At 49.4% G+C, this 25,068-nt stretch overlaps 1 protein-coding gene across 2 annotated transcripts in view; it reads right to left on the bottom strand.

Moving 5' to 3' along the window:
* The window catches only part of CLTC (clathrin heavy chain), a 71,009-nt gene that overhangs the window by 12,570 nt on the left and 33,371 nt on the right, over window positions 1-25,068 (bottom strand). For both annotated transcript variants that reach the window (XM_063146673.1, XM_063146674.1), the window contains exons 7-24: window positions 21,873-22,070; window positions 18,830-19,030; window positions 18,471-18,623; window positions 16,584-16,706; window positions 15,215-15,352; window positions 13,547-13,711; window positions 13,214-13,394; window positions 11,688-11,851; window positions 9,241-9,366; window positions 7,569-7,711; window positions 6,531-6,765; window positions 5,853-5,975; window positions 5,595-5,740; window positions 4,987-5,170; window positions 4,205-4,397; window positions 1,989-2,146; window positions 1,153-1,317; window positions 311-418 (exon numbers count right to left, since the gene is read on the bottom strand). In XM_063146673.1, the coding sequence (XP_063002743.1) occupies window positions 311-418; window positions 1,153-1,317; window positions 1,989-2,146; window positions 4,205-4,397; window positions 4,987-5,170; window positions 5,595-5,740; window positions 5,853-5,975; window positions 6,531-6,765; window positions 7,569-7,711; window positions 9,241-9,366; window positions 11,688-11,851; window positions 13,214-13,394; window positions 13,547-13,711; window positions 15,215-15,352; window positions 16,584-16,706; window positions 18,471-18,623; window positions 18,830-19,030; window positions 21,873-22,070 (2,904 nt within the window). The remainder of the gene's footprint in view (window positions 1-310; window positions 419-1,152; window positions 1,318-1,988; window positions 2,147-4,204; window positions 4,398-4,986; window positions 5,171-5,594; window positions 5,741-5,852; window positions 5,976-6,530; window positions 6,766-7,568; window positions 7,712-9,240; window positions 9,367-11,687; window positions 11,852-13,213; window positions 13,395-13,546; window positions 13,712-15,214; window positions 15,353-16,583; window positions 16,707-18,470; window positions 18,624-18,829; window positions 19,031-21,872; window positions 22,071-25,068) is intronic.

A 25,068-nucleotide genomic window follows, 5' to 3' on the forward strand; every position in this document is an offset into this window, starting at 1 on the left:
TGAAAGAAAAAAAAAGAAGAGGGGGTACAAGTTAAGAATCAGCAATCGCCTCTTCCTTCAGCTGCCCCTTTTATGATGGTGAGTTTGTGGTGTTTCTTTCCATCCATTCATTCTGTTGAAGCTCTCTGGGCGGTTCACAGAAATGAAAAACCACAATTAAAAATACGTTATTATGAAGTGCAAAGCCGTTAACATAAAAAACATACAAACAGCACACACGAAGATGACGTATATCTAAAAACAAATTTTAAACTATCAACCCAAGAGAATGCGGGACCCGATTCAAAACTCACGCGCTTCCTTCTCTTACCTGGTAATAGTTGATGAGCTCCTCCAGTTCGTCCGCGTGTACAACGATGTGAAGGCCGCACATCTGGGCCAAGCGGAATTCTTTGCCGTCGACGCACGCGAAGCAAACCTGAAATATTCAACGCCCATCTTAACACTCGGCAGCGTTGGGAAAAGCTGGGAGCCCGCCCCACCCCTCACACCAGTTCTCATGCCAAGCCCACGCACAAAAGCCAACCCCATCAGGGTTGGAGAAATCCACTTCTCTTCCATTGCTCTTCGGGCTTGAAGCACGTCACCAAGCTCCAAAGAAGCAACTCTCAAGCGTTCGTTGAGCTTTAGAGTTTATTGCATTCGGTTTTTTATCCCACCCTTCCTCTGAGCAACTTGGGAGGGCTTGCAAAGGTTCTCTTCCTGCCCATTTCATTGTCACAATCAACCCGGGAGGTGGACTAAGGTTGAGAAAGAGAGAGACAGACAGGCCCATTGCTGAGTGGGAATCTGAAGCCCGGTTTCCTTGGCTTCGTCTAGCACTAGTACAGCTGCTTCCGGATGCTCAGAAGGAGATTGTGAAGCCAATGGCCAGCCCATCTGACCCAAGTATCTGAAGAAGTGTTCTATGCAACTATCGCTTCTAACCAAATCTCTCCCCCTCCATGGGCTTGTTTAACCAGGGTACGTATGTGTGGAAATCGCTTCAAGACAGCTTTTATGAGATGGAAAACCTTCTAATATTTACAACGTCACAAACAGCAACAACAACTCCCTTTCAAAGCCATCTAAACCGACGGCCATCACCACCTCTTGCGCCGAGCAAACTCCGGAGGTCCGTTATACACGTTGCGGGAAGCAAGAGGCGCTCACCTCCTTCCAAGTTCGAGTGCTGTTGGCTTTCCGCGCCCCGTCCACGGCCGCCTGGTACTCGCCGAGGTGAACTAAGGTGGAAGCCAAACGGCCAAAGTTGGACACGTTGTTGTAGAGGAGCTTGGCCGCATCGTACATCTTCTCGTCGTAGCAACGATCGCCGACCTGTGGAGGCAAACGCCGGTTGTTTTCATTTCCCAGTTTCATCTGTTCGGCCACTGAGAACATTCACGCTGTTCCCTACCGGAGAAGACCTCTGAGTTGTGGTCCAGCTTTGCCCAACCTAAGCGATCTCCAAAGGTGTTGGGACTACAACTCCCAGCATCCTCCAGCCAGCCACGCTGGAGGAAGCTGACGCAGACTCCTAATGCACTACGGACAAACCAGTTTTATAACCTGTGGCAGTTCACTTGCTTCTCTTAACAAAACCGCATTTGTGATGTTAGGGATACATCCGTTCCATTTTTAGCCCTCCCTTCCTCAGAGCAGAACTGATCGTTCTCGGCCCTTTAACAACAGCCCTGCGAGGTTGCAACTGGGCCGAGGTCACAGGATCATCTTCGCGGTTGAGGTTTTTAAACCTTCCCAGCCTTAGTCCATCCACCACACCGCACACACTTGTTCCCAGAGTCTACATGAAAATCTTTCTGAGAACGGGGATTTCCCCCACTTCCCCTAATAATCTTTACATCTAAAGCAGGGGGAGAAATGGGTTGTGTGAAGGGGGAAGACCTCTAGCAAAAAGGGAACAAGCCTTGCAGATCTCAGAACGGAGCGTATCCAAGGGCTAACAAAGCCCTGGACAGTCACATTAAGAAGTCGACAGGAACACTCACTTGCTGGATATGGGCGTTGTTGGGTCCATTGATGAATTCTTCCAGCTCCGCCAAACGGTTTGTTTTCGCGAGTGCAAAAATGAGTTCCGTCTCCACGTAGGATTCCCTGGCTTTCCTGCGGGCCATCTGCAAGTATTTCACCAGCTCTTCCCAGTTTCCTAGGTGGGGGGGGGGGGAAGTGGGGGAGGAAGCAAAGTGGCAGCTCAAGGTCACGTTATGTTAACCATCGATGGGTCGTCCTGCGAACCTACTGCCAGATGGGAGGGCTCTTTCGCTTTACAGCCATCACTTCAAAACAAGACTCGACTGAACGGGCTTCCCCGACGACGAGCGCCCCCTTTAAGCAAAAAATAATAATGGAGGAGGGGGCAACATCCCAGCATGTGCGACACTGGTAAAAGCGAAAGGGCTGAGCCACCAGCGTACCGATTAATTTCTACTTCAGGCTGTGTACGGAGTTTTGTTAGAGCCAAAACAGTCGCTCATTCTTGCTGAATGGAACACAAGCTTCCCAAAAGTGGTGAGGGGAGGGGGGGGGGGAGAAACCGGGTCAGCCAAACAATCCGCTCCTTTGTCGTCCACCCCTTGCACTGAGCGAGTCTGTTCACACATCTGGTGGGGGAATAAATGCACTCTGCGGGCACTTGGGGGGGGTCCCCTTGCCGTCGGGGAGCGGAGAAGCTTCTTGGGCTCCCCGCCGCGACCACCACCATGGTGGGTTTCAAAGTGGAGCCCCGATAAAGAGAAAAGGAGCCTCCTCCCGCAGTCGGGTTTGACTCAAGGAGGGGGTGAAATGAGGGACAAGCAAGATCACGTCCCCCCCCCCGGCTGCCAGAACAAAGCTATGAGGGGCTTCCTGCACCTCCGAACCTTTGAGGTCAGCCTGGAGGAAGCGAAGGAAGGAAAAAATAGGGGGGGCGGGGTTGTAAAAATAATTATTTCACAAAGAAAAAGATCCACGTCGTCCCTGTGGTCCTGGGAGCACTCCCGATACCTGCAGGTGACCCAGGGGATGCCGCTTCATGTCCCAACAGGTTACAAGAAAATCCCCCACTTGGCAAGATGATTTCACCAGGACCGGAAGTGGTGGGGGAGGAAAGGTAGGGAAAATCCCTCTTTTGAGAGCAAAGATTTGGAACGGGGGGGGGGGGAGGCCAGAAATCCACCACCCACAAACAATTACTGAACATTGTGGCAATCGCTACAGCAGTTTCTTTCCATCTTAAGGGGGGGGTTTGACTTCTTAGACTACAACACCCATCACCCCCAATGGCCCGTGCTGGTTGGGGCTGAAGTGAGTTGTAGTCCATCGGCGTGGAGAGTCTCGTGGGCTCACTAGCTATTCTTAGCACAAGGTTGATTTCCCCCCTCAAGTTATTCTAATTGCGCTTATTGAGGACAATGCTGGATTGAGAACTCAGGGTAGAAGCGTAAGATATGGATTAATTCACACAGAATGGAAGTCCCTGGACGATTAAGGGCGCAACCTTATGCATGTTTAGGCAGAAAGGAAGTCCTACAACTCCCAGCATGCGCATACTGGAAGTTGTAGGACTTTTTTTCTGTCTAAACATGCATAAGGTTGCGCCCTAAAGCATTTCAAAATTAGGATGTTTGTGAAGAACAACCCCAAGTGAAGCTCAAACGAACAAAAAACATTCTCCTCCTCCCTCCCCACTGCCTTTTCCTTGTGTATTGTGTCTTTTTAGATTGTAAGCCTGCGGGGCAGGGACCATCTTGCTTGGCTGACTGAAAGACTCCAGGGGTCTTTCCAGTAGAGCAGGATCAAAACTACTTGAAAGAAAGGCGCAAGGGCTTTCCTGTGTGGAAGAGTTAGCTTAAAACATCCCCACTTCCGGCGTGGAAGTGTTTGTTAGGTTAAAACATTCCCACTTCCTGCGTGGAAGTGTTTGTTAGGTTAAAACATTCCCACTTCCTGCGTGGAAGTGTTTGTTAAGTTAAAACATTCCCACTTCCTGCGTGGAAGTGTTTGTTAAGTTAAAACATTCCCACTTCCTGCGTGGAAGTGTTTGTTAAGTTAAAACATTCCCACTTCCCGTGTGGAAGTGTTTGTTAGGTTAAAACATTCCCACTTCCCGCGTGGAAGTGTTTGTTAGGTTAAAACATTCCCACCTGGACATCATGCGTGTTTACAAGCTCCCAGAAAGCTAGTGAACAAGACGGAGCTCGAGGGAATGGGAGAACGGTTCCCCTACCGCTGGCATTGGCAGCCTGCACAACTTCCATGTACGACGAAGGATCGTCCGCTTTGATGTAGGAGTCGATCGCTTCTTTCACCATCCCTTTCTGAAGCTGAGCTTTCGCAAGCTGGCTCCACACGGCGGGCTCGTTGCAGCGCTCGGCAAACTCATAGGCGCGGTCCAAGTTCCCAATGTGCTCGATCAAAACCTAGGGGGAGAGAAAGAGGCGGGCATGAGGCAGGACGGTGTGATCATTGGCGCACCCAGGAAGGTCTCCAAAGGCGCAAGGAGGAAGTCAAAGCCCCGTGGGCTGGAAGTACGCCCACTGAGAAGCCGGGCATGAGCATAATAAAAGCTGCTTGGGATGCAGAGGTAAAAGACATTGTCCTCCGGCAAGGCACCTCAAGGGTCCACTTTAATGTGGCAGACAATTCTCAATCCACCCCTGTTCTCTGCTCAATGAAAATGCCAGTGGTGGCATGGAGGTCCCTCGCTGGAACGCGGCACCCTCTGGAGCATGGGTGGGAGATTTTTGAAGACATTCTTGGGGGCCATGTTCCAGGGATGAAGGCAAAGGGGGGAAGGTAAAAAGGGGCGAAATTACAATAATAATAATAATAAATACCAGCCTAGCCTAGCTTAAAACTCTTCCTGCCAATCACTAAGCCTTAGCAGAGCACTCTCACAACATGGCTGCCATGATGGGCGTGGCCGGTTACAGAACACTCCCCATTTCCCAGACGCTGAACTGGCGAGACTGAAAGAGAAATCCAGACACAACAGAACGCCAAGGCTACCTGTACTGCAGATGTGTTGACATCGAACTTCCGGAAGATGGCGAACGCCTCTTCAAAAAGTTCATTGCTGATAGCGATGTTGGCGATATCCGGGGCGTCGTAGTTGTCCAGGCGATTGATGTATTCCATGACGCGGGTGCGGTCGGCCTTGATGGCCGTCAGGATGAGGAGATTCTGAAGATTCCTACGAAAAAGCCAGAGAGCGCAAGCCGTCGTTCAAAAGACCTCAAGGTTTCAAAGGAGGTCCACCCTCTTCTCTTTGCCATCCCCTTCTCTCTCTCTCTCTCTCTCTCTCTCTCTCTCCCTGTCACCCCCTTCTCTCTCTCTCCCTGCCGCCCCCTTCTCTCTCTCTCCCTGCTGCCCCCTTCTCTCTCTCCCTGTCGCCCCTTCTCTCTCTCTCTCCCTGCCGCCCCCTTCTCTCTCTCTCTCCCTGCCGCCCCCTTCTTCTCTCTTTCTTTGCTGAAGTCCTAGACACATACCACTGGAAAGCTTATTTCAGCAAGTGGTCTGGCCTTTGGGGCTCCCCCAGGCACTGCCCACAAACTTCCACACCTCCCTCGTCAAGCATCACGGGGCGTAGGGGAGAAGACAGAACGCAGAGTACCAACCTGTGTTCACTGAACACAGAATTATCGAGAACGATCTTCTCCAGCAGCTCAATGAGTTCATTGGGAAGGTCGGCAGTCATGAACGCCTTGACTGTAACAGACACTTCTTCGGGGTCCTGAGTCTCCGAGAGCGCCGTCTGCACAACCTACCGACACAAGAGAGAGTCGGGCAGTGGGCCACGGCAGTGGGCCACCACGTACCCCTTGCTTTCAAAGCCACAGGGGCGTGAGTCAACGGAGGGACTCCGAGGGCAGTACCTGGTCAATCAGGGGCCTTCGGTAAGGGTTGCTCTCCAGCAGCACGCTGGCCCACAGCTCGGGGTCCTTGCGGCGCACCAGGTAACGCGAGAGGCTCTTGAAGAGGGAGTTCTCATTGCATACCTGGAGGGCAAAGGGGGAAGACATCCAGGTGGGGGATTTAATCCTTCGCGAGGCAGAGAGGGAGCGTTACAAAGGTCCAAGCTGGAAGAAGTTAGCCAGTGTACAGCATTTGGACTTCACGGTGGACAAGGGACAGGAAAGACCCCTGTCAGAGACCCTGGAGCTCCACTACCAGCCAGAGCAAGTACTGGGCTAGGAGGACTGACCTGATAGAGGAGGGAAAGGAAAGGAACCTCTCGGGCAAGCACTGAGTCATTACTGACTCTTGGAGGGATGCCAGCTTTCGCTGACGTTTTCTTGGCAGGCCTTATAGCGGGGTGGTTTGCCGTTGCCTTCCCTGGCCGTTATTACCTTTCCCCCAGCTAACTGGAGGCCTGGCTGCATATAAGGCAGCATCTCATGATAGAAAAGCTGAGGAGGAGCAGCCACAGCTATGGCAACCCCCTCTTCTGTTTCATCATCACCTAAAAGAGGTAACTCCACTCTCCAGACCCAGCAGAACACGGCAGAACCCCCAGGAACCCCCCCCCCCCCCCCACACACAGAGATACGCACATTGATCAGTTCCTGGTCACACTGGCCCCGTTCGTACGCCACGCAGGCCAGGTGCGGGTCTCTCTTCTCGCAGTACTTCCCCACCACCCGGCTGTCGTAGTAGGGGTTCTCCCGCAGAAACCTTTCGGGGTTATTGTTGCTGTCGATGTAGATTTTAGCCAGGGCGTTGTGCGTCGCCGGCTCTTCACAACCCTCGTGGATTCGGGCTTCCAGCCACGGCAGGAGGAGTTTCAACCTAAAAAAGGAGGAGGAGGAATAGTCACTTGCTGAGGGCAGGTCCTGACGAAAAAGCTTCCTGCGACTTCATACATCGCTCTCCTCTGGGAAGCAGGTGGCCAGCTTATTCAACAAGGGACGCTGAAGCTAAATTGGCCACTGGGTGGACAGAAAGCCAGACCAGAAGGATCTCTAGGTCTTTCATTTTTAAATGCCTGCTCAGTCATCATATGACTCCGTTTCCCCTTCTATAAGGAAGCAGCTAGTTCTGACAAACCAAAGGATATTATGCCTGCTCTGGAAAGGGATGAGAAAAAGAGCACGAGGGAAATGAAGACTGAACATTTCACGCCAGAGTGGTTTTTATCCGCAGCTTCGAATCTCACCACAGCCATGAACTCTGTTAGGTAGCTTTTAGGCAAGGCTCTGCGTTCTCAGCTTCCGCTTTTCCTCCCATCCCTCACTTGGGCGGAGAGGAAAAGGTTGGCTTTAACCGAGTGGCTGTAATCCAGCCACGTAGCCTTTATCAGCATTGCCCCAAGCTGCTCCCTTCTCAAAGAAATACTTTTGTAAGCCGCCATGAGAGCCTTTTTTGGCTGAATGGCGGCATAAAAATACTTAAATAAATAAATAAATAAATAAAGAGGTTTTGAGGGCTACCTAACACAGTTTCAACTAGTCCTGGCTAGCAACGCCCAAGACTGCTAGCTTGCACCAAAGTAAGTGTGTTAAGTCTTTAAGGTGACGCAAGAATCTTTGCTGTTAACGTTAAGGTTGTGTTCTCTAGCTGGGAGGCATTAATGGACTATCACGCGAAGTTACCGGTTTCTTTTTTCTACTTCGGCGACCAGTTCATCGGTGGAGAACTGCCCTCTCACCACCAGGATCAGGTTCTTGATGACGTCTTCGGAGCAGTCCACGTCGAGCAAGCCCCCGATGACCACAGGGAGACGGCTCGGGTTCACCTGCACGGTGTCCAAGGAAGAAGCCAAAATCAGCCATTAAGAAGAGCTGGGCCCCCACCTCCATAATCAAGTGTTGCCCTCGGCTAAGCAAGGGAGCAGTGCCAAGAGGCTGTAATCTTGGAGACAGTGAAGCAGCCCCCTTCGAGCTGTTGACTACACAGAAGGCAGGACCAGCCACTCCAAGAAAGATCTCTCAGCTGGACCAATGGGGAGACGGGACTCAGAGGGGACTGACAGGCGTTTTGTTAATTTGACAGAATTCCCTGTTGAGCGAGGACCGTATGCCTATTGAGGGCTACCTAGAAAGGGGGGGGGATGTGTCAAGTAGTGCTTTAGTAGCGGAAGGCTCAAGGCAGCACGAGTTTCCTGTGCATCCCTTCTGGTGCACTGCATCCCCCTGTCCTGCAGAGGGCGCTCGTGCTAAAGGGCACATGGATTTTCAGGACAGTGCGCATCAATTTCTCGCTACGGTGAGGGCCTCGCTCACTTCCTAGCCGTCACACTAACAGACATTCAAGCTGGATTTAAAGGAGGCTTTGGAAAAAATCCTTAGAAAGGAAAGCCGTCTCGATGGAGCACTCGGTCACGTCAAGGAGAGCAGGGCAGCACGCCCCCCCGCCCCCCCAGCAGCAATCCACACAGCCACGGCTTGCCACGGCAGACCCCAGCAGAACGAGCTGCTTTTATCTGCGATGGCAAACCAACAGGCTGGCTCCTCGCCCTTTTGGAAGACACACTCCTACCGGGGTGGGTCACTTCATTCGGGATCTGAAGCCATGTGTGTTGGGTTTTCTTAGGCCTACTTTTGAGGCAGCCCTTCTTGCGATTTTAAGTGAGCACCGCCGTTCCCTGGCTGTATTAATAGTATAGCTTCTAAATCACACAAGGTACTGGTTCCCTTCTATTCGGCACTGGTTAGGCTTCATCTCGAGTAATGCTTCCCGTTCTGGATGCCACACTTTAAGAGGGAGGCAGACAAGCCAGAGGGGGTTCTGAGGAGGGCAATGAGGATGATCAGGGGTCTGGAAACAAAGCCCTATGAGGAGAGACTGAAAGAACTGGGCCTGTTTAGCCTGGGGAAGAGAAGACTTGAGAGGAAACATGATAGCATTCTTCAAATACTTGAAAGGTTGTCACACAGAGGAGGGCCAGGATCTCTTCTCAATCCTTCCAGAGTGCAGGACACGGAATAACGGGCTCAAGTCAAAGGAAGCCAGATTCCAGCTGGACATCAGGAAAAACTTCTGACTGTTAGAGCAGTCCGACAATGGGATCAATGACCTAGGAAGGTCGTGGTCTCTCCCACCCTAGAGGCCTTCAGGAGACAGCTGGACAGCCATCTGTCTGGGATGCTTTAAGGTGGATTCCTACACTGAGCAGGGAGTTGGACTTGATGGCCTTAGAGGCCCCTTCCAACTCTACTATTCTACGACTGTACCAGTTCTTGAAAAGCTGCAGCCATAATCAGGGTGGCTTACTGAGAGCGGGCTGAAGGCTTCTACTTTCAGAAGCCGCCACCTTATTCTTACCTTTTGCACGTAGATCTCGATGTATTTCTGGAGGTTGTTCCTGTACAGGTAGAGCACCAGGTCATGGACAAAGTCAAAGCGGTCACAGACAATAATTAGCGGGAGCTGATCCGTCAGTTTCGCTTCCTGTAACAGTGAGAAAGATGCATTTTGAGCAACACAAAGAGCAGGCAAGTGAGCTGAAGCAGGTTTTACACCCTGGGAACAGACAGCCTCCCATTCAAATTTCACCTAACGAGGGGATTCATAAAAGCATCGATTTTCTTTTCCACTACGCACGTTTCGCGCTCTCATTCTGCTCCAAGCGTCTACAGTTTTAAAATAGAAAAGCCATCAAGAATCTAGTCGCAGCTTCTCGGCACGCTCACGTTTACAGAGGCAAGTTTTTACAAAAAGCACAGGACCACAAAGGATTACAAGCCTACGCTAGGCTCCAGCGCTCGTCAGCTGCAACAGTCATTCGGTGTGCAGGATCAACTCTGGGATTGCCGTGGCTAAAACAGCTTTTAAGGCTACTATTGATACTGAAGGGTGGCATGTTTTGTGGGTCTTTGCCACTGTGTTCTTCCCAGACACGGTTTCCTAGTTACCTGTGGCGAATCACAGCTTCCCAACGGGGAAGCTCTTGCAAACTGGAAGGGGGTTCCCTCCTCACTTTTGCACCCCTCTTTGGGGGCCGCCAGCATCGGGAATTGTATTCAAGGCTATCTTCGTCTCAACTTACGATCCACAGCCGGGTTCATAAAACAGGCTTTGCTTATAAGTCCCGACGTTCAAAATGGAGTGATGAAATCTCTCCCACATCCCCAGTTTTAAAGAAGCCACCAACTCAGGCAAACATGTCGCCTCCTTCCACCTCCTTTCCAAAAGATCCTCTTGAGCTAAACCCATTACGGGGATCATAGCACCCTGGCTGATGTGGCCTGCAGTTTCTGGCCTGAGAAACAACCAAACGGACAACAGAAGCAAAAGGAAGCCGCTGGGAAATTACAAATGGGGAAGCTATATAAAAAAAAGGGAATTCCTATGCGGCTACCGCACTTAATTCATCCTGACTCGGAGGAAGGCAAGGAACGGCACTGTTCCTCTTTGCAAGAGTGATCCAGGTGCCTCGGAAGAAAAGATGCTAAGGTTAAAAAAACAAGGATCGTGTTCCCAGAGGAACGTTTAAGCCACCCACAAGCACCGTTATCAAGACTGCAAATCCCAGGATATAATCCTCTACACGAAGTGGATACAGGAGGAGTTTACAGATCAGGGAGACCTATACTGGGAGATTTACCTGGTACATGTCCTGAACATTCCAAAGACACAAGGAATAGCACAAAAGACAACAGATGGTCAGGAAAACAGTTGACACACAGGTTTACTATTCACAGGCTATTTTTATAAAGACAAGTTGTGGGAATACCCTAAAATGCTCTCCAAGATCTTTGTTCCTTCGCCCTAGCTTATGTTACCCAGATCCATTCCTTCGTAACTGTTTCTGGAGGAGCAAACATGGACACGTAGCACAGATGAAATTATGGTTACAACCAACCACGGCATGGTTTTAGTGTTATGTGCAAACCAGCCGAACATGTTCCAATTAGGAGACCTCTGGGTCATTCAACAGTATCTCGATGCCTCTTGTTTTCAGACCAAGAGTTCTGAGTGCTAGTAAAGACACAGAAAGAATTGATAGCTGTGCATGGGAAAACTAATGTACCCTGAGAAATACAGAGGTTCCTAAAAGTACAGAGCATCCGCCCACTGAAATTTTAACCTTATATTAATTTTGCTGCGTGGTTTTATCCTGGTTGTGCTTTTTATATTGCATTTTGTATTTGTGTTTTAACCTGTTAACCTGTTGGTTGTTTTATGATGGTTTTAATTTTTGTGAACCGCCCAGAGAGCTTCGGCTATTGGGCGGTATAAAAATGTAATAAATAAATAAATAAAATGGTGGCAAAACTAGAGCACTCAGCTCCTATGGAGCATGGGTAATGGTCACATCTCTCTGCCAGGTGCAAATCGACCCCGCTGCAGAGATATAGTATTACCTGCTCTCAGAGGGGGCTGCCCGTTGTATCTCTGCATGAATCACTCGTCACCCGGACTTGCCTCCTTCCAATCAGGAGACCCACATCTACCAGCAATTCACAGGGGAAGAGTGTTTGACTCGACAAAAAAGGTAAATCCTGTTTGCTCTGATTTTAATTCATGGCTGGGGGGGGGGGGCGCACCACCGCTGATACAGGGTTTTGCTTTGGAAATTTGAGGAGGTTTTACTTCTGTATGCCTTTGGGGGTTATTTTTGATCTGTTTCCCAAAATGCTTCTGTTCTTTCAGGAAAACAACCAGGTCGAGTTTCCAGACCCATCACTGCCAGATTAGGGAGCTATAAACACGGGCCGGCGATAAAGAGGGCATGTTGTGTGTGGGGTGTGATTTGTTTATCCTTTTACCTTGAGGAAGTTCTTCACCCGCTCTGGGTCATAGCAGTTGCTTTCTCTGCAGATTCTCTCCACCTCTTTGATCTGGCCTGTCTTGCAAGCGGCTTGGATGTATTTGAAGTGCACGTCTGCATCCTGGCTGAAGTTGACGATGGAGCCCAGGAAATAGAAGAGACCTGAAAAGGGAGGCGGGGAGGCTTAGAGGAGGGGCGCCGAACGTCTTTCAGCCAAAGGGCTGGATTCTGTTTCCGAGGCGCTCTCGGGGGCCGCATTCCAGTGTTGGGAGGAGCCAAAGCAAAAGAGGCAGGACCAAAATACCTGCACACTGTGGCTTAAAGCTTTTATTGCCAGTAGCTATTCCCTAGGAGAGGCAATTCACCCTTTTAGAATGGGGGGGGGGGAGAATGCACAAAAAGCCAGGAAAGGGGGCATGCACAAAATACCTGTTTTAACTTCAAGCTTTTATTGGGGCTGTTCACACAATACACAAACTCACACTCAGAGGTTGAGTGTGGGCTGTTTTGAACCGTGGGCTAGTGTGTTGTCTAAACACAACCACGGTGGGTTCTTAACCATGCAACGTGGCTTATTTTTCTCAAAGAGGCCACCTCAAGAACCCACGGTTTGTTGCTGGGTTGCTCGGGGTGGTTAACAAGCCATCCCGGCCGCATCCGGACAAAATGATAACCCGCCCTGTGGAAAACGGGCTACATTCCCAGAATATGCTAACCCACAGTTCAGCAAACAACCCACAGCTCAAAACCACCCACCCTCAGACACTGAGTGTGGGTTACCGTGCTGTGTGAACAGCCCCACTATAAGTAACTAAGCCTTGCTATGAGGAACTCAGCCAGGAAACACACAAAATGATAGGCAGCCAGGTGAAAGAGGGTGGTGGGATGAAGGAAAGGGAGGAGGGGTGCCATCTGAGTGCCAAATGGTGACCCCAGGCAATCTGGATTTGGCTCGTGGGATTAAGTGTGAACACCCCTGTCTGCAAGGAATGGCAATACAGAACTTATTTCCACGTGACTGAGGGACCAGAATTAAGTGTTCCGACTCATTCAGATCCGTCGCTTGTAACTTTTCAAGTTATCACTGCTAAGATCCAGCCATTAATTTCAGTGGGCGCTTAAGTGCTTAAATCTTCCCCCATTGCTCTTGACGTTCTTACAGCCTTCCATGTGAGGAAAAGGCAACGGGGTACATCCGGAAGAGAGTGATACACAAAAATAGCTGTCTAGCGCTATGGAACGCCAGAGATTTGTAGGAAAGCCTGTTTCCTGCACTCCCACAATCCCATTCATGTTAGATGCAGGGCTTTGGATACAGGGTTTGACATTTTAATTCTGTTTTGTTGCTCTGGGCTGTTTCTGTATGCATCTGTGACGACCTTTGGCTTTGAAGAGTAACATGCAGCAGGCCAAGCTGCTCCAAGGACAGTACTCATCCTAATACAACTGAAGACCAACCAAACTATAAGGTATAACTAAGGCTGCTTCGGGGTGTGAAGTCAAAGCAGAGCCCGGCAGCCTCACCTTCAAAACTCTTGAAAGATTCGAAGAGCTCAATCAGAGACTGTGTCGAAAGCTGCTCGTGGTACTTGGAAGCAACTTGGACGCAGATCTGCAAGTTCTGGCGGATGTTCGCGGACAGCATCGCACGCAGGCATTCCAGGGAGTCCTCCACGGAGAGGGAGCCGAAATAGTTCACCAGCCACTGCAAGAGAAGCGCGTCATTAGGACAAGGCCCAAACGGGCACCCACGGGGACACGCGGGAATCCGAGGCCTCTGCAAGGCCCCCAACGTCCTGTGGAGGAAAGAGCTCTCCCCAAATGCAGCTGAGGGTTGGCAGGTCGCGGGCACCGTACCTCGGGGTTGAGGAGGTGGGTGTGAACGACGGCCCGCTTGATGTCGTACAAGTCAGTGAAGTGTTCCAGGGCTCTTTGGAGGAGACCGGCTTTCTCGCACAGCTGAGCGATGTGGGCCCGGTCATAGTGAGTGAACATTTGGTTTCCCAAGATAGCATCCGCAACCTGGAAGGAGAGATTTGGCAAATCAAGGCCTCTTTCAAGAGATGTAGACGTCCCCCTCCTCTCCGCCCACCCAGGTATACTGTTTATAAATTTAGTCTGTACAGAAAGCCAGTAAAGCCTGATACTGGGTATTCCATGCACTCAGTGCACTCCAGCCTTCAGAGGCAAGGCTGCCAATTGCAAGTAGGTGGAAACTTTCAGGCCCCACTACATGGTGTCCACTCTGATCTTTTTTTTTTCTACCTAGGAAAGTTTACCATTTCAGACAACTTTGGCTTGTTTGAGCCTGAATATGAATCTATGTTGCTATTATCTGGTGTGTTTTTTTACTATTTTGTTTGCAAGTTAGATGAGCCTCGTGTGGCGCAGAGCGGTAAAGCAGCAGTTTCTGCAGCTGAAACTCTCCCCACGGCCTGAGTTCGATCCCAGCGGAAGCTGGTTTCAGGCAGTCGGCTTGGGTCGACTCAGCCTTCCATCCTCCCGAGGTGGGTAAAATGAGTACCCAGTTAGCTGGGGGAAAGGGAATAACGGCCGGGGAAGGCAACAGCAAACCACCCCGCTATAAGGCCTGCCAAGAAAACGTCAGCGAAAGCTGGCGTCCCTCCAAGAGTCAGCAATGACTCAGTGGTTGCATGAGAGGTTCCTTTCCTTTTTTCCTTGCAAGTTAGACAGCTTAGATTTAACTGTCATGAGTTTTTATGCAAAGCAACAATATTACGGGACCAGAATGGCAGAGTATACGGATATGCGTGGGGGTGGGGGAGGCTAAACTACTTGCACATGGCTGCAGAAATATCACCTCTACAATGTACATGCAAATTAAATTTCCAGTTTCAGGGAAGTAGAGCATCTAGTTGAGACTGTTTATCAAAAAAAAAACCCTCTGCCAACACTGACTACTACATGTGGAGCAGAAATTAAATCCCTGATTCAAGTTGTTCCTGCGGCTTCTCTGAATCCAAGTGACATTTAAGGCACAATCCTTAAGGCGTATTTTTGGTGACATGCGGATGCATTGTCGAAGCGCATTTTCCTTGAGCATGCATCTTACCTATCAGAACCTGCGCCAGTCAAATGATTTGTGAGGCTGCGTGATAGTGTAGCCTTCCCTGTCTGTTGGATTGCAACAGTCGGCTATTTCAGAAATGTAGGGTGCAATCCTATGCATGTTTAGACAGGAAGAAGTCCTGCAATCCTATGCATGTTTAGACAGGAAAGCGTCCTGCAATCCTATGCATGTTTAGACAGGAAGAATTTCTACAATACTATGCGTGTTTACACAGAAAGAAGGCCTACAATCCAGCCATGGCTGGCTGGGGAATGCTGGGAGTTGTGGGACTTTTCCCTGTCTCAACATGCATAGGATTGCACCTTTAAAGTCCCTCAAAGAAGGAACACTGGGAAACGTGACTGCAGAATCAACGGACCCAGTGTCAGAGGTACAGAGTTTTCGTTCCCAACACCAATCCAGTTCCCCGGTTCCGTAACAGGTACAGGGCCTACCTGAGGAGCATGCATGAGGTTCATTTCAAGCAAGCGGGTTTGCAGAGGACCTTCAGAGGGGCGGTTGTTTTTCAGAGCATCCAACAGAAAGGCTGTGCACTGCTGAATCAGGTTGTATTCCATGAACACATCCACTATCTGAAAGAGGAGAAAGCGTTTGCTTTAGACACCTCGTTATTTAATCTGTCCTGACGCAAGGGAAGAAAACTTGTAAACCGAGAAAATCAAAACGATGCTATCTTGAGTCAAGAACTCAAATGTATATATAAAGACCAAACTAGTAAGAGCCATGATGTCTATTCTGAGAGGTTACAATCCTTCCTTGGATGATGTGTCTCTTTCCTTACTCCTATTTTATTATTTATTTATTTATTGCATTTTTATACCGTCCAATAGCCGAAGCTCTTTGGGCGGTTCACAAAAGCTAAAACCACGAAAAGCAAAATAAAACAACTCACAGTCTAAAAACACAAGTACAAAATACAATATAAAAAAGCACAACCAGGATCAAACCACACAGCAGAAATTGATATAGATTAAAATATGGAGTTAAAACAACAAAGCTTAAATTTAAGTTAAGTGTTACAATACTGAGAAAATAAAAAGGTCTTCAGCTGGTGGCGGAAGGAATACAGTGTAGGCGCCAGGATATTAAGGATATACAGCATAACAAAGTTAACAGTCAAACGCATAAGTATGCATCTTTTTTTTTTTTAAATGCAAGTTCTAGATCTCAGCCAAATTATCTACTACAACATTTCTCAGTCAAGCCAACTATACAAGAACGATTAGGGGCCAGCGGTGGAAAGGGGGAAAGGTTTTTACATTGCCAAAACATTTTTAAGAAAAAGAGGCCTGTATTACAACTTTTCCCTCTTCTAGCAGGTAAAAAGCTACCTTTTCCTAAGCAGTTGGTGTAAGCGATTGTTGCAGCCAGTCCTGGAGAACTCCTGAGTTTCCAGCATTGATTGTTAACGTTACCTTTGGCATCTAAGCGACAGGCTTTGCTGCAAGTACCCTATTTCTTCGATTCTAAGACGCATTTTCCCCCCATATAAACATCTCTAAAAACGGGGTGCGTCTTAGAATTGCGGGTGTGTCTTAGGTGTTGTTGTTTTTCTGTTGGTGGTACTGAAATTAGTGTGCGTCTCACAATCGGTGGCGTCTTACAATCGAAGAAATATGGTAGAATTACGATTGTCAAAGTGTGTGGGGGGGGGGGGAATGGGTGTTGAGCCGCTTATTTTCTGCTGAGGCTTCTCAAGGCTTCATGAGAAATCAAGTATCTACCAAGACATACAAAGCGCCCTTTGGGAGTATCGTCAGCCTTTCAAGACCGCTGACTTCTCTATATTCAAGTTTCACTTACTTGGGTGATATCTGCAAGAGGTTCCTCATCTTGAACCAACATTTGAGCAAATTGCTGTCCTTGGTCTGGGCTGATGCGCATTACATTCCTCAGGAGAAAGATCCAGTCCGGAGTGTAGCCAACCTAGGAGGAGCATAGACACACACACACACACACACACACACACACACACACACACACACACACGAAGGATTTTCATTTATTTAAAGTATTTTTAACCCACTTTCCAGAGCACGCTGCCCTCACAAGGTGGCTTACATTATTATCAAAACATGAAGATACAAATTACAACCCACACACACACACACAAAGAGTAGGAGCAGTTTATGATTTTTAAGCACCAAATACAGACTGGAATAAATGTCTGCTTGTTGCTGTGTTTCTTTAAGCCAGCGGTGACGTTCGGCAGCGAGTTCCAAAGTGTGGGGCCACCACTGAGGAAGTCCTCTTTCGGGAGCTTTGTAAAAGGCTTGGCTGCCTAGACTGAAGACAGTTCGGAGGCTTTCCAGCCAGATCTTAAGGTCTCTTTGCACAGAGGTCACATTCTAGGCTGCCTACTTGAACAGATATCCCAATTAATCTTTCAGCAGAGCCTTGCCACAGGTGCAGAGAAGCCTTCGGGATTCTTAATGTACTATTGCTTTCTGGCTCGCCGTGTACATTTCCTACTTTACTTAAAAAAACAATTATACCCATTTTACTGATCCTGTTTAGCTTTAGGGGTTCCAACTCCTGCTTGTGTATTGTTTTGTGGCTTTACAATACACGTTGCTTCTATTCTTTCCAAGAGGGAAAGCGGCCTAGACACTTTAAATACAAACGGGAGAACGCAAGCTGCTGTAGATGTGATGGACTCCCATCCCCACTGGCCCCAAGCAGCATGGCCAATGGTCAAGAATGCTGGGGGTTGTAGTCACCAACATCTGGATGACAACTGGTTGGGGAAGGCTGAGCCTGGGCACTGCTCCTGCCAAAGCAGCCCTGTCCAAGGTGAGTGTCCACCTCATCTCGGATGGGGATGGGAGAAAGGCCTCCAAGGGTCATCATTACACTCAAGCAGGCCTGGGCATAGAATCATGGAATAGCAGAGTTGGAAGGGGCCTATGAGGCCATCAAGTCCAACCCCCTGCTGAATGCAGGAATCTTCTCTAGTTATCTCTCCCCCGCATATACCCTGCAGCATCAGGAAGCCCTGTCTCCCCACCCCACCACCAACCACTGAGAGAGCCAGGTCAAGGCGATGGGAAGGCTGTGACCCCATGACTCCGGCCATAAACCCACCCTGCTTAATATTCAACAGCTAGACCACCATGAAGCTAGCCAATGACAGGGCCATGTTATTAGCGAATTCGGAGGGGGCGTAGCTTTGCAGGCAGAAGGTGCCCGGTTCAATCCCCGGCATCCCCAGGTAGGGCTGGAAAAACTCCTGCTTGGAACCATAGAGAACCGTTGCTGCCAGTCAGTGTCGACGATACTGGGCCAGATGGACCAAGGGTCTCACTCTAAGGCAAGCTTCCGATGTTCCTATGAGTTTTGTACGGGGTGCACCTTAAAATTACGTGTGCTGTAGATCAATGGAGGGACTCTGTCCAACGAATGAATGAAACAGCTCTTTGCCCAGAGCGGGCCTTTTCAGACGACACACTAAGCCACGGTTAGGCCACGAAGTCTTTTGCAGCAAATGGCTAGTGAGCGTGTTTAAACCGTGGTTACGGAGCCGCCATGGTTAAGAAGGGTTCACGTGACGTGCAAAGCCGTAACGCTTCGCTCAAAATGCTTAACCACCGTGGCTTAGTGTGTCGTCTGAACAGGGTCAAGCCACGCTCCCAAACTACTCGGATGAGCCACGTTCGCCCCAACAACTCAGGCTTCAGAGCAACCAGTCACCTTCTTTGCATACAGCACGATCTTCTGCACTTGTCCCGTTTCAGCGAAGCACTGGATGACTTTGTTGGGAACGTTCGCCCTCAGGTAGACGCTCAGAGCCAGCGTTGGGTCCACGGATTTCACTAGGTCTCCCAACTCTTCAGAGCATTCCAGCTGTGTTAACACAAGCATTTCAGAGATCATTAAAACAACAACACACACAAGATAAACAAAATGAGGGCCAAATGAAACGCCCACATTTGCCAAGACACAAGCTGTGGCTAAATTGGACTCCATGCGCAAAAAGGACCAACTTTTGCTAGTCTTAACCACTAAGGAATCTGTTTAGATGTGGACCCCAAAGAACGAACATGCGTTACCTTGTCCTCCTTTAGCCATTTCTCCAGGAGCTGCTTGCGTCCTTGCTGGAGCACCGGCCGGCAGAGTTCTAAGGACTCGTACTTGTTTAGCTGACCTTGATCCAGCAGGATGCCAAAATACTGGAGCAAGGGAGAGGTCTGACCCGGCTGCGCTGGGACACTCTGGAACCGACGGATGGTGTCTGGGGTACGCAATATTCCCTTTAAGGAGGAGAGAGGAGTAAAATGCATCAGCAGTCCTTTGGGATGCTAGCCAGAGGCGTCATTTCCCCAAGGCGCTTCTGACTAGCAGATCATTTAGGTGAGGGGTAGGCCACCTTTGTGGGGCATGTTTGGACATTGGAGAAATGGTCCTGGGTACCACCACAAAATGGCTGCCTTGGGAGACGTGGCAAAGGACCTGCCCAAGAAATTGAGTATAAGTATAGCTTCCAAATCGCAGGAGGTACTGGTTCCTCTCTATTCGGCCCTGGTTAGGCCTCATCTAGAGTATTGCGTCCAGTTCTGGGCTCCACAATTCAAGAAGGACGCAGACAAGCTGGAGCGTGTTCAGAGGAGGGCAACCAGGATGATCAGAGGACTAGAAACAAAGCCCTATGAAGAGAGACTGAAAGAACTGGGCATGTTTAGCCTGGAGAAGAGAAGATTGAGGGGAGACATGATAGCACTCTTCAAATACTTAAAAGGTTGTCACACAGAGGAGGGCCAGGATCTCTTCTCGATCCTCCCAGAGTGCAGGACACGGAATAACGGGCTCAAGTTAAAGGAAGCCAGATTCCAGCTGGACGTCAGGAAAAACTTCCTGACTGTTAGAGCAGTACGACAATGGAATCAGTTGCCTGGTGAGGTTGTGGGCTCTCCCACACTAGAGGCCTTCAAGAGGCAGCTGGACAACCACCTGTCAGGGAGGCTTTAGGGTGGATTCCTGCATTGAGCAGGGGGTTGGACTCGATGGCCTTGTAGGCCCCTTCCAACTCTGCTTTTCTATGATTCTTTGATTCTATAAGGCAGAGGCAAGGTCTGAGCCTCAACACGCCAAACAATTCCTTTGAACCCAATGTTTCCAGCGCCAATAGAAACCTGTTACGCAGAAATCCGAACTGCCAGTAAGAAAATGTGTTACTTTCTTTTTTAGTGGGGAGGCTGGGCACTCTGTCAAGCACCAAGGAAAGCGTTCTGGGGGGCGCATTGGTGCCCATGGCCTCCCCGTTGCCTGGGGAGCCACACGTGAGTTGATTTACAGAACTTTTGAGCTAGCTGGTGAGTTTTAAAAAAATAGTTAAAATGGGAAGCATTCTGCCATGAAACTCACTGAATATAAAAATGAGTACATATTCTAGGAATAGTGAGTTTTTACGGAACACACAGGATTCCCGTTACCTAGCAGCCGCGGCTCCCCAACAGGGCATTCGGTTTTGTACTACAAAGAGGAAGGAGCGGCTCTCGACAGGCTGCAGTTGCACAAAGCATTGCCCACCCAAGCCGATAAAGGTCAGTTATTAATTTTTGGAATGCCATTTGGGCGCATGGGGCTGTGCTCAGTGCAAGAGGGCAGAGGCCTGCCCCAAGGAGAAACAGAGGAAGGGGAGGGAGGGCTGGTAGCAGGAAGAAAACAAGGAGGAAATTATGCAGCTGTTTCAGCTACCTGCTTTGCAGCAGGCACAGTGAACAGCAAGGACACGGAGACCAACGGATTGCGCTAAAGGTTTTACCGAAAAAGGCTGCTTTGGGGAAGGGATTTGAAAAGAAGGGCAAAGTGGCATCCTACTGTTCATCTGGTTTTTTAAAAAAATCAGAGCTCGATCCAAGCACACAGGGGCAGGAGGAGAGATTGGGCAGGACTCTTCTGATGGTGGAGCAGGAGGAGCAAAGGAAAAAATAATGCCAGGCATGGATTTTTGGGGATGCAAGAGATCTTTGAAGGTAAAGACAATGCTTTCGCTGGATCCAGGAGCAGACAGAAAACCAGTGGAATGATTGGGAGGGCATCACATGACAAGAGAAATTAATGATTTGGGCAGCAGAGTTCTGGACAGGAGATTGGGAGTGATTCCAGACAGGAGAGGACTGGGGGTTCTTTTATCAAGCCATCATCCGGCTTAACTGAATCTTAAAAACCTGCTATCTAGTGGATGAGGCACCACAGTATTCGGCCCACAAGGTGATGACAAATAGGGTGGAGAAACAGACCCTTTTTGTTGTGTTTCTCAGAAAACTCCTGCTTTCAATGGGAGGCAAATGACAAGGCTTGCTAAGTAATCCACAAAGCTTTTATTAAGCAACAAACGTCTCTTCTACCTGAAGAGAGTCTAACCTCTTGGAAACGTCCCCTTAGGCAAAACTATGCAAACGACGCAAGACAATTGTCTGTTCAAAAAGAACAGGAAGCCACTTCCCAAACACCCATAACTTCAGAGCGCCTGGTGCGGAGGCAGGTTCTGGCGTAATCTAAGCGATTTTCTCACGCCTTCCTTCCGCCCTGTGCGTTTGAGCTTCCGGCGGACCCTAGCATCAGCTAGCGTGTCAGGATGCTCACCTCCAGAAGAAAGCTCACTTCCCACCGAGTGTGTAGGATTTGGCCTTGAGGAGATAAGCTCTGGAGAGGGCTGACTCCCAGCTGGGGAATCGCCCTTGAGAGCTTCCTCCCCCACTGGTACAGGCTGGCTGGTGTCTGGTGCTGCGTCTTCTAGTTCTGAATCTGATTGATTACCTGAAACACCTTCTCCCAAAACAGGGGCAGTAGGGTTAGACATGACACTTTTGCAGCTTCATTCAATTGCACACATTCAGCCGCAGGTGCAAGAGAAATGGGTGCAACTGTCGCCCACTGGGGTCTAACTGAGAAATCTATCACCTTTGAGCCAAACACTCAGCAACTGCCCGGAACAAACTTATGTTGCTACCTAATGCAGGAGCACTGGGTAAACAAGCCAGACAGAAAGAAGCACACCATGCGCAGGGACCGGCGGCAACATTGCACCCCGGAGAATGAATCCACACTGAAGACACAACAGAGCTGAGATCACTTCGCCATTTCCAATACCTTTGGGGCATTCGCCGCCACTTTCGCCGCATCCGAGTAGCTGCCTTGGGCGAAGAGCGCGTTGAATTTCCGGGCGAAGAGCTCTTCGGCACCGGCCAGGTTGTTACGGACGGCCATGCGCAGGGCCAAGTCGGGGTTCTGCAGCACGTTGGTGATGTAAGGGATGATGTTCTCTTCCTCGACGCACACGGACAGCACCTGAGTCGGGAGAGGAGGCAAGACAGCGGTGGTCTGTGGAGAGGTGGCAGGACATTTGGAAGCGGAGAAAGACAGAGCAAAGCCTCCACACTGTTCTAAAAGATACACCAAGGAGGGTGGGCGGAGGGAGACAGCAGGCGCCTCGAGACCCAGATTGAGGGAAGGGGCGTAGCTCCATGGCAGAGCTCCTGCTTTGCATTCAATAAGTCCAGGGTTCAATTCCAGGCGTCACCAGGTAGGGTTGGAAAAACTCCTGGGATGGGCTAACTGATACCAGACACTCTTGTATATGTTCTTTACTAATGGAGGGCTCCAAATTCCCTCGGCTTGTATGGATAGCTTGAAGGTCCCTGCCAGGGAAGCTGCTGGAGCGACTCCAGAAGCTTCTAGGTACTGTATTTTATATTATGGTTTTATACTATTTATTTATTTAGAATATTTATATACTGCTCCCCATTGAAAAACTTCAGAGCGGTGCACAAGGTAAAATGAAAATAAAAACAGAATAAAAACAGTGAAAACAAAATTTAAAAGAAGCAATAACAGAAATCCAAGGCTGCATGTTAGAGAAAGGCTTCTTGGAATAAAGATGTTTTCAGGAGGCGCCGAAAGGAATACAAGGTTGGCGACTGCCTGACCTCCAGAGGCAGGGAATTCCACAGGAGGGGCGCCACCACGCTGAAGGCTCTTCCCCTGGTGGATTCCAATCAGAGGATGGATCTATGTGGAACCACCAGGAGCAGACTCCCGGATGACCTCAGTGACCGGGCAGGTTGGTAGGGGAGAAGGCGCTCTCTCAGGTATCCTGGTCCCAAATTGTTTAGGGCTTTGTACACAAGTACAAGAACCTTAAACCTTATAGTGTTGTTTTATACTTTGAATGGTCTTAATTTTGTGAACCTCCCAGAGAGCTTTGGCTATTGGGCAGTATAGAAATGCAATAAATAAAAAAATAATAGGTTAACCTTTCGCATGTGTAGACACAGCAATGTCCTTTGTTAATTGTAATTGCAAAGAACTTGGCAACCTGTTTGTATATATAGGCTCTTACTGTCTGATATAACTTTTACTTACTAGACCGTTTCTTATGAAGAAGAAGCCCTGCTGGATCAGGCCAAGGGTCCATCTAGTCCAGCACACTGTTCCCACATTGGCCAACTAGCTGTTGACCAGGGACCAACAAAGCAGGGCATGGTGCAACAGCACCCTCCCGCCCATGTTCCCCCAGCAATTGGTATATATATATATAGGCTTACTGCCTGTGATACTGAAGGTATGTACTAGACCACTGACGAAGACACATCGAAATGCGCTTGGGTCTGGTTCTACTTAGTACTGATTACTGCAGGTACTGTAGGACATTATAGCACAAATATTGTTTTAATACATGGTTTCAGCTTGCACAGATAAAACTATATTATCAGACATCCTTGTACATATTCTTTATTATCGCCAGTTCGCTGATCCCAGGGTTGGGATATGTTTCCTGTTTTATTTGGTTGAAGAAAAACTCCTGGCCTGAAACCCTGTTGCTGCCAGTCAGTGTCAACAATACTGGGCTCGATGGACCAAGGGCCCAACTCAGCTTAAGGCAGCTTCCTTGGGCTGTACCACTTTGGAGTCAAGGTGAAAAACTACCAGCCCCTGCTCCAGTGGGGGAGGAAGCAGCAGCCAGGCACCTCTCCACCGTGCCTGGGTCCAGCTCCAGCTGAGAGCCCCCTCCCTCCTGCTACCAACTGTCTCTGCAGAGGCCACCAGTGAGGGAGGAAGCAGCAGCCAGGCACCTCTCCACCGTGCCTGGGTCCAGCTCCAGCTGAGAGCCCCCTCCCTCCTGCTACCAACTGTCTCTGCAGAGGCCACCAGTGAGGGAGGAAGCAGCAGCCAGGCACCTCTCCACCGTGCCTGGGTCCAGCTCCAGCTGAGAGCCCCCCTCCCTCCTGCTGCCAACTGTCAACTGTAACTGCTGAACTTTGCAATTAAGATTGTAGTGCCTGAATTTGCTTTCCTTTTCCCCCTCCTCCTCCCTCCCAATCCCCTTTCCTTTTGTGTCATGTCTTTTAGATTGTAAGCCTGTGGGCAAGGACTGTCAAGAAATACTTTTGTAAGCTGCCATAAGAGCCTTTTTTGGCTGAATGGCGGCATAAAAATGCTTAAATAAATAAATAAATAAAAGCTTCCTGCATGTAGAAAACTAGCATAGAGGGAAGAATATCCCTCTCCTGGTAGCACTTGCGTGCTTCATTCAAAAGAATGCCTCTACCGTTTGCAGGGGCCAGCCCAGAATTATACCACTGTTTCGTGCAATGCACAGCACTGCTCCTAGTTGGTGACGGGCGGTCTGCTTGCTCTGGAGGAAAGGAATGCATCAGTGGCCTTTAGACTTGAGACCCAGAGGGCAGATTGAGGACTATCACGCCAACAGCAGTGAATCACCCACATTCCGCCTGCTCAGAAGCACACGGCGGCCCGAGTTTGGACATTGGTGCTTTCATTATGCTTTCACTCTGCTTCCCGAGGGGCGTTTGCATCCCAGATGGACGCCCTAAATGTTCAGGTCAGATCTGCATGTTACTCAGCGTCTCAAAAACAGGTCTTGCTATTTACTGTTTTACTCTGTACAGCACCATGTACATTGATGGTGCTATATAAATAAATAATAATAATAATAATAATAATGCAAACAGTGCGCTCTGTGGGCTAGAGGGTTCATAGAGCTGGGGTGTTCGCCGTGCTACCCCTAGAAAAGGACTATCGTTCACACACACACACACACACACACACACACACCCCTGTTCCAATTCCAGGGGGGGCTGGACAGACGCAGAGCCTCCCCAGCACATTTTGCAAACGTTCTGCCATCTGGCGAGGAAACTGCCACTCATGTAGGAACACAGATTGTTTCCAAATTTGTCTCTCAATAGCCACTAGCCATAATATAGCTGTGGACAGGGAGATGCCGTCCGGCATCCCCAACGAATGCCATGTGCCACGGACAGAT

The sequence above is a fragment of the Elgaria multicarinata genome, chromosome 22 (genome assembly GCF_023053635.1).
Source record: "Elgaria multicarinata webbii isolate HBS135686 ecotype San Diego chromosome 22, rElgMul1.1.pri, whole genome shotgun sequence".
NCBI lineage: Eukaryota > Metazoa > Chordata > Lepidosauria > Squamata > Anguidae > Elgaria > Elgaria multicarinata.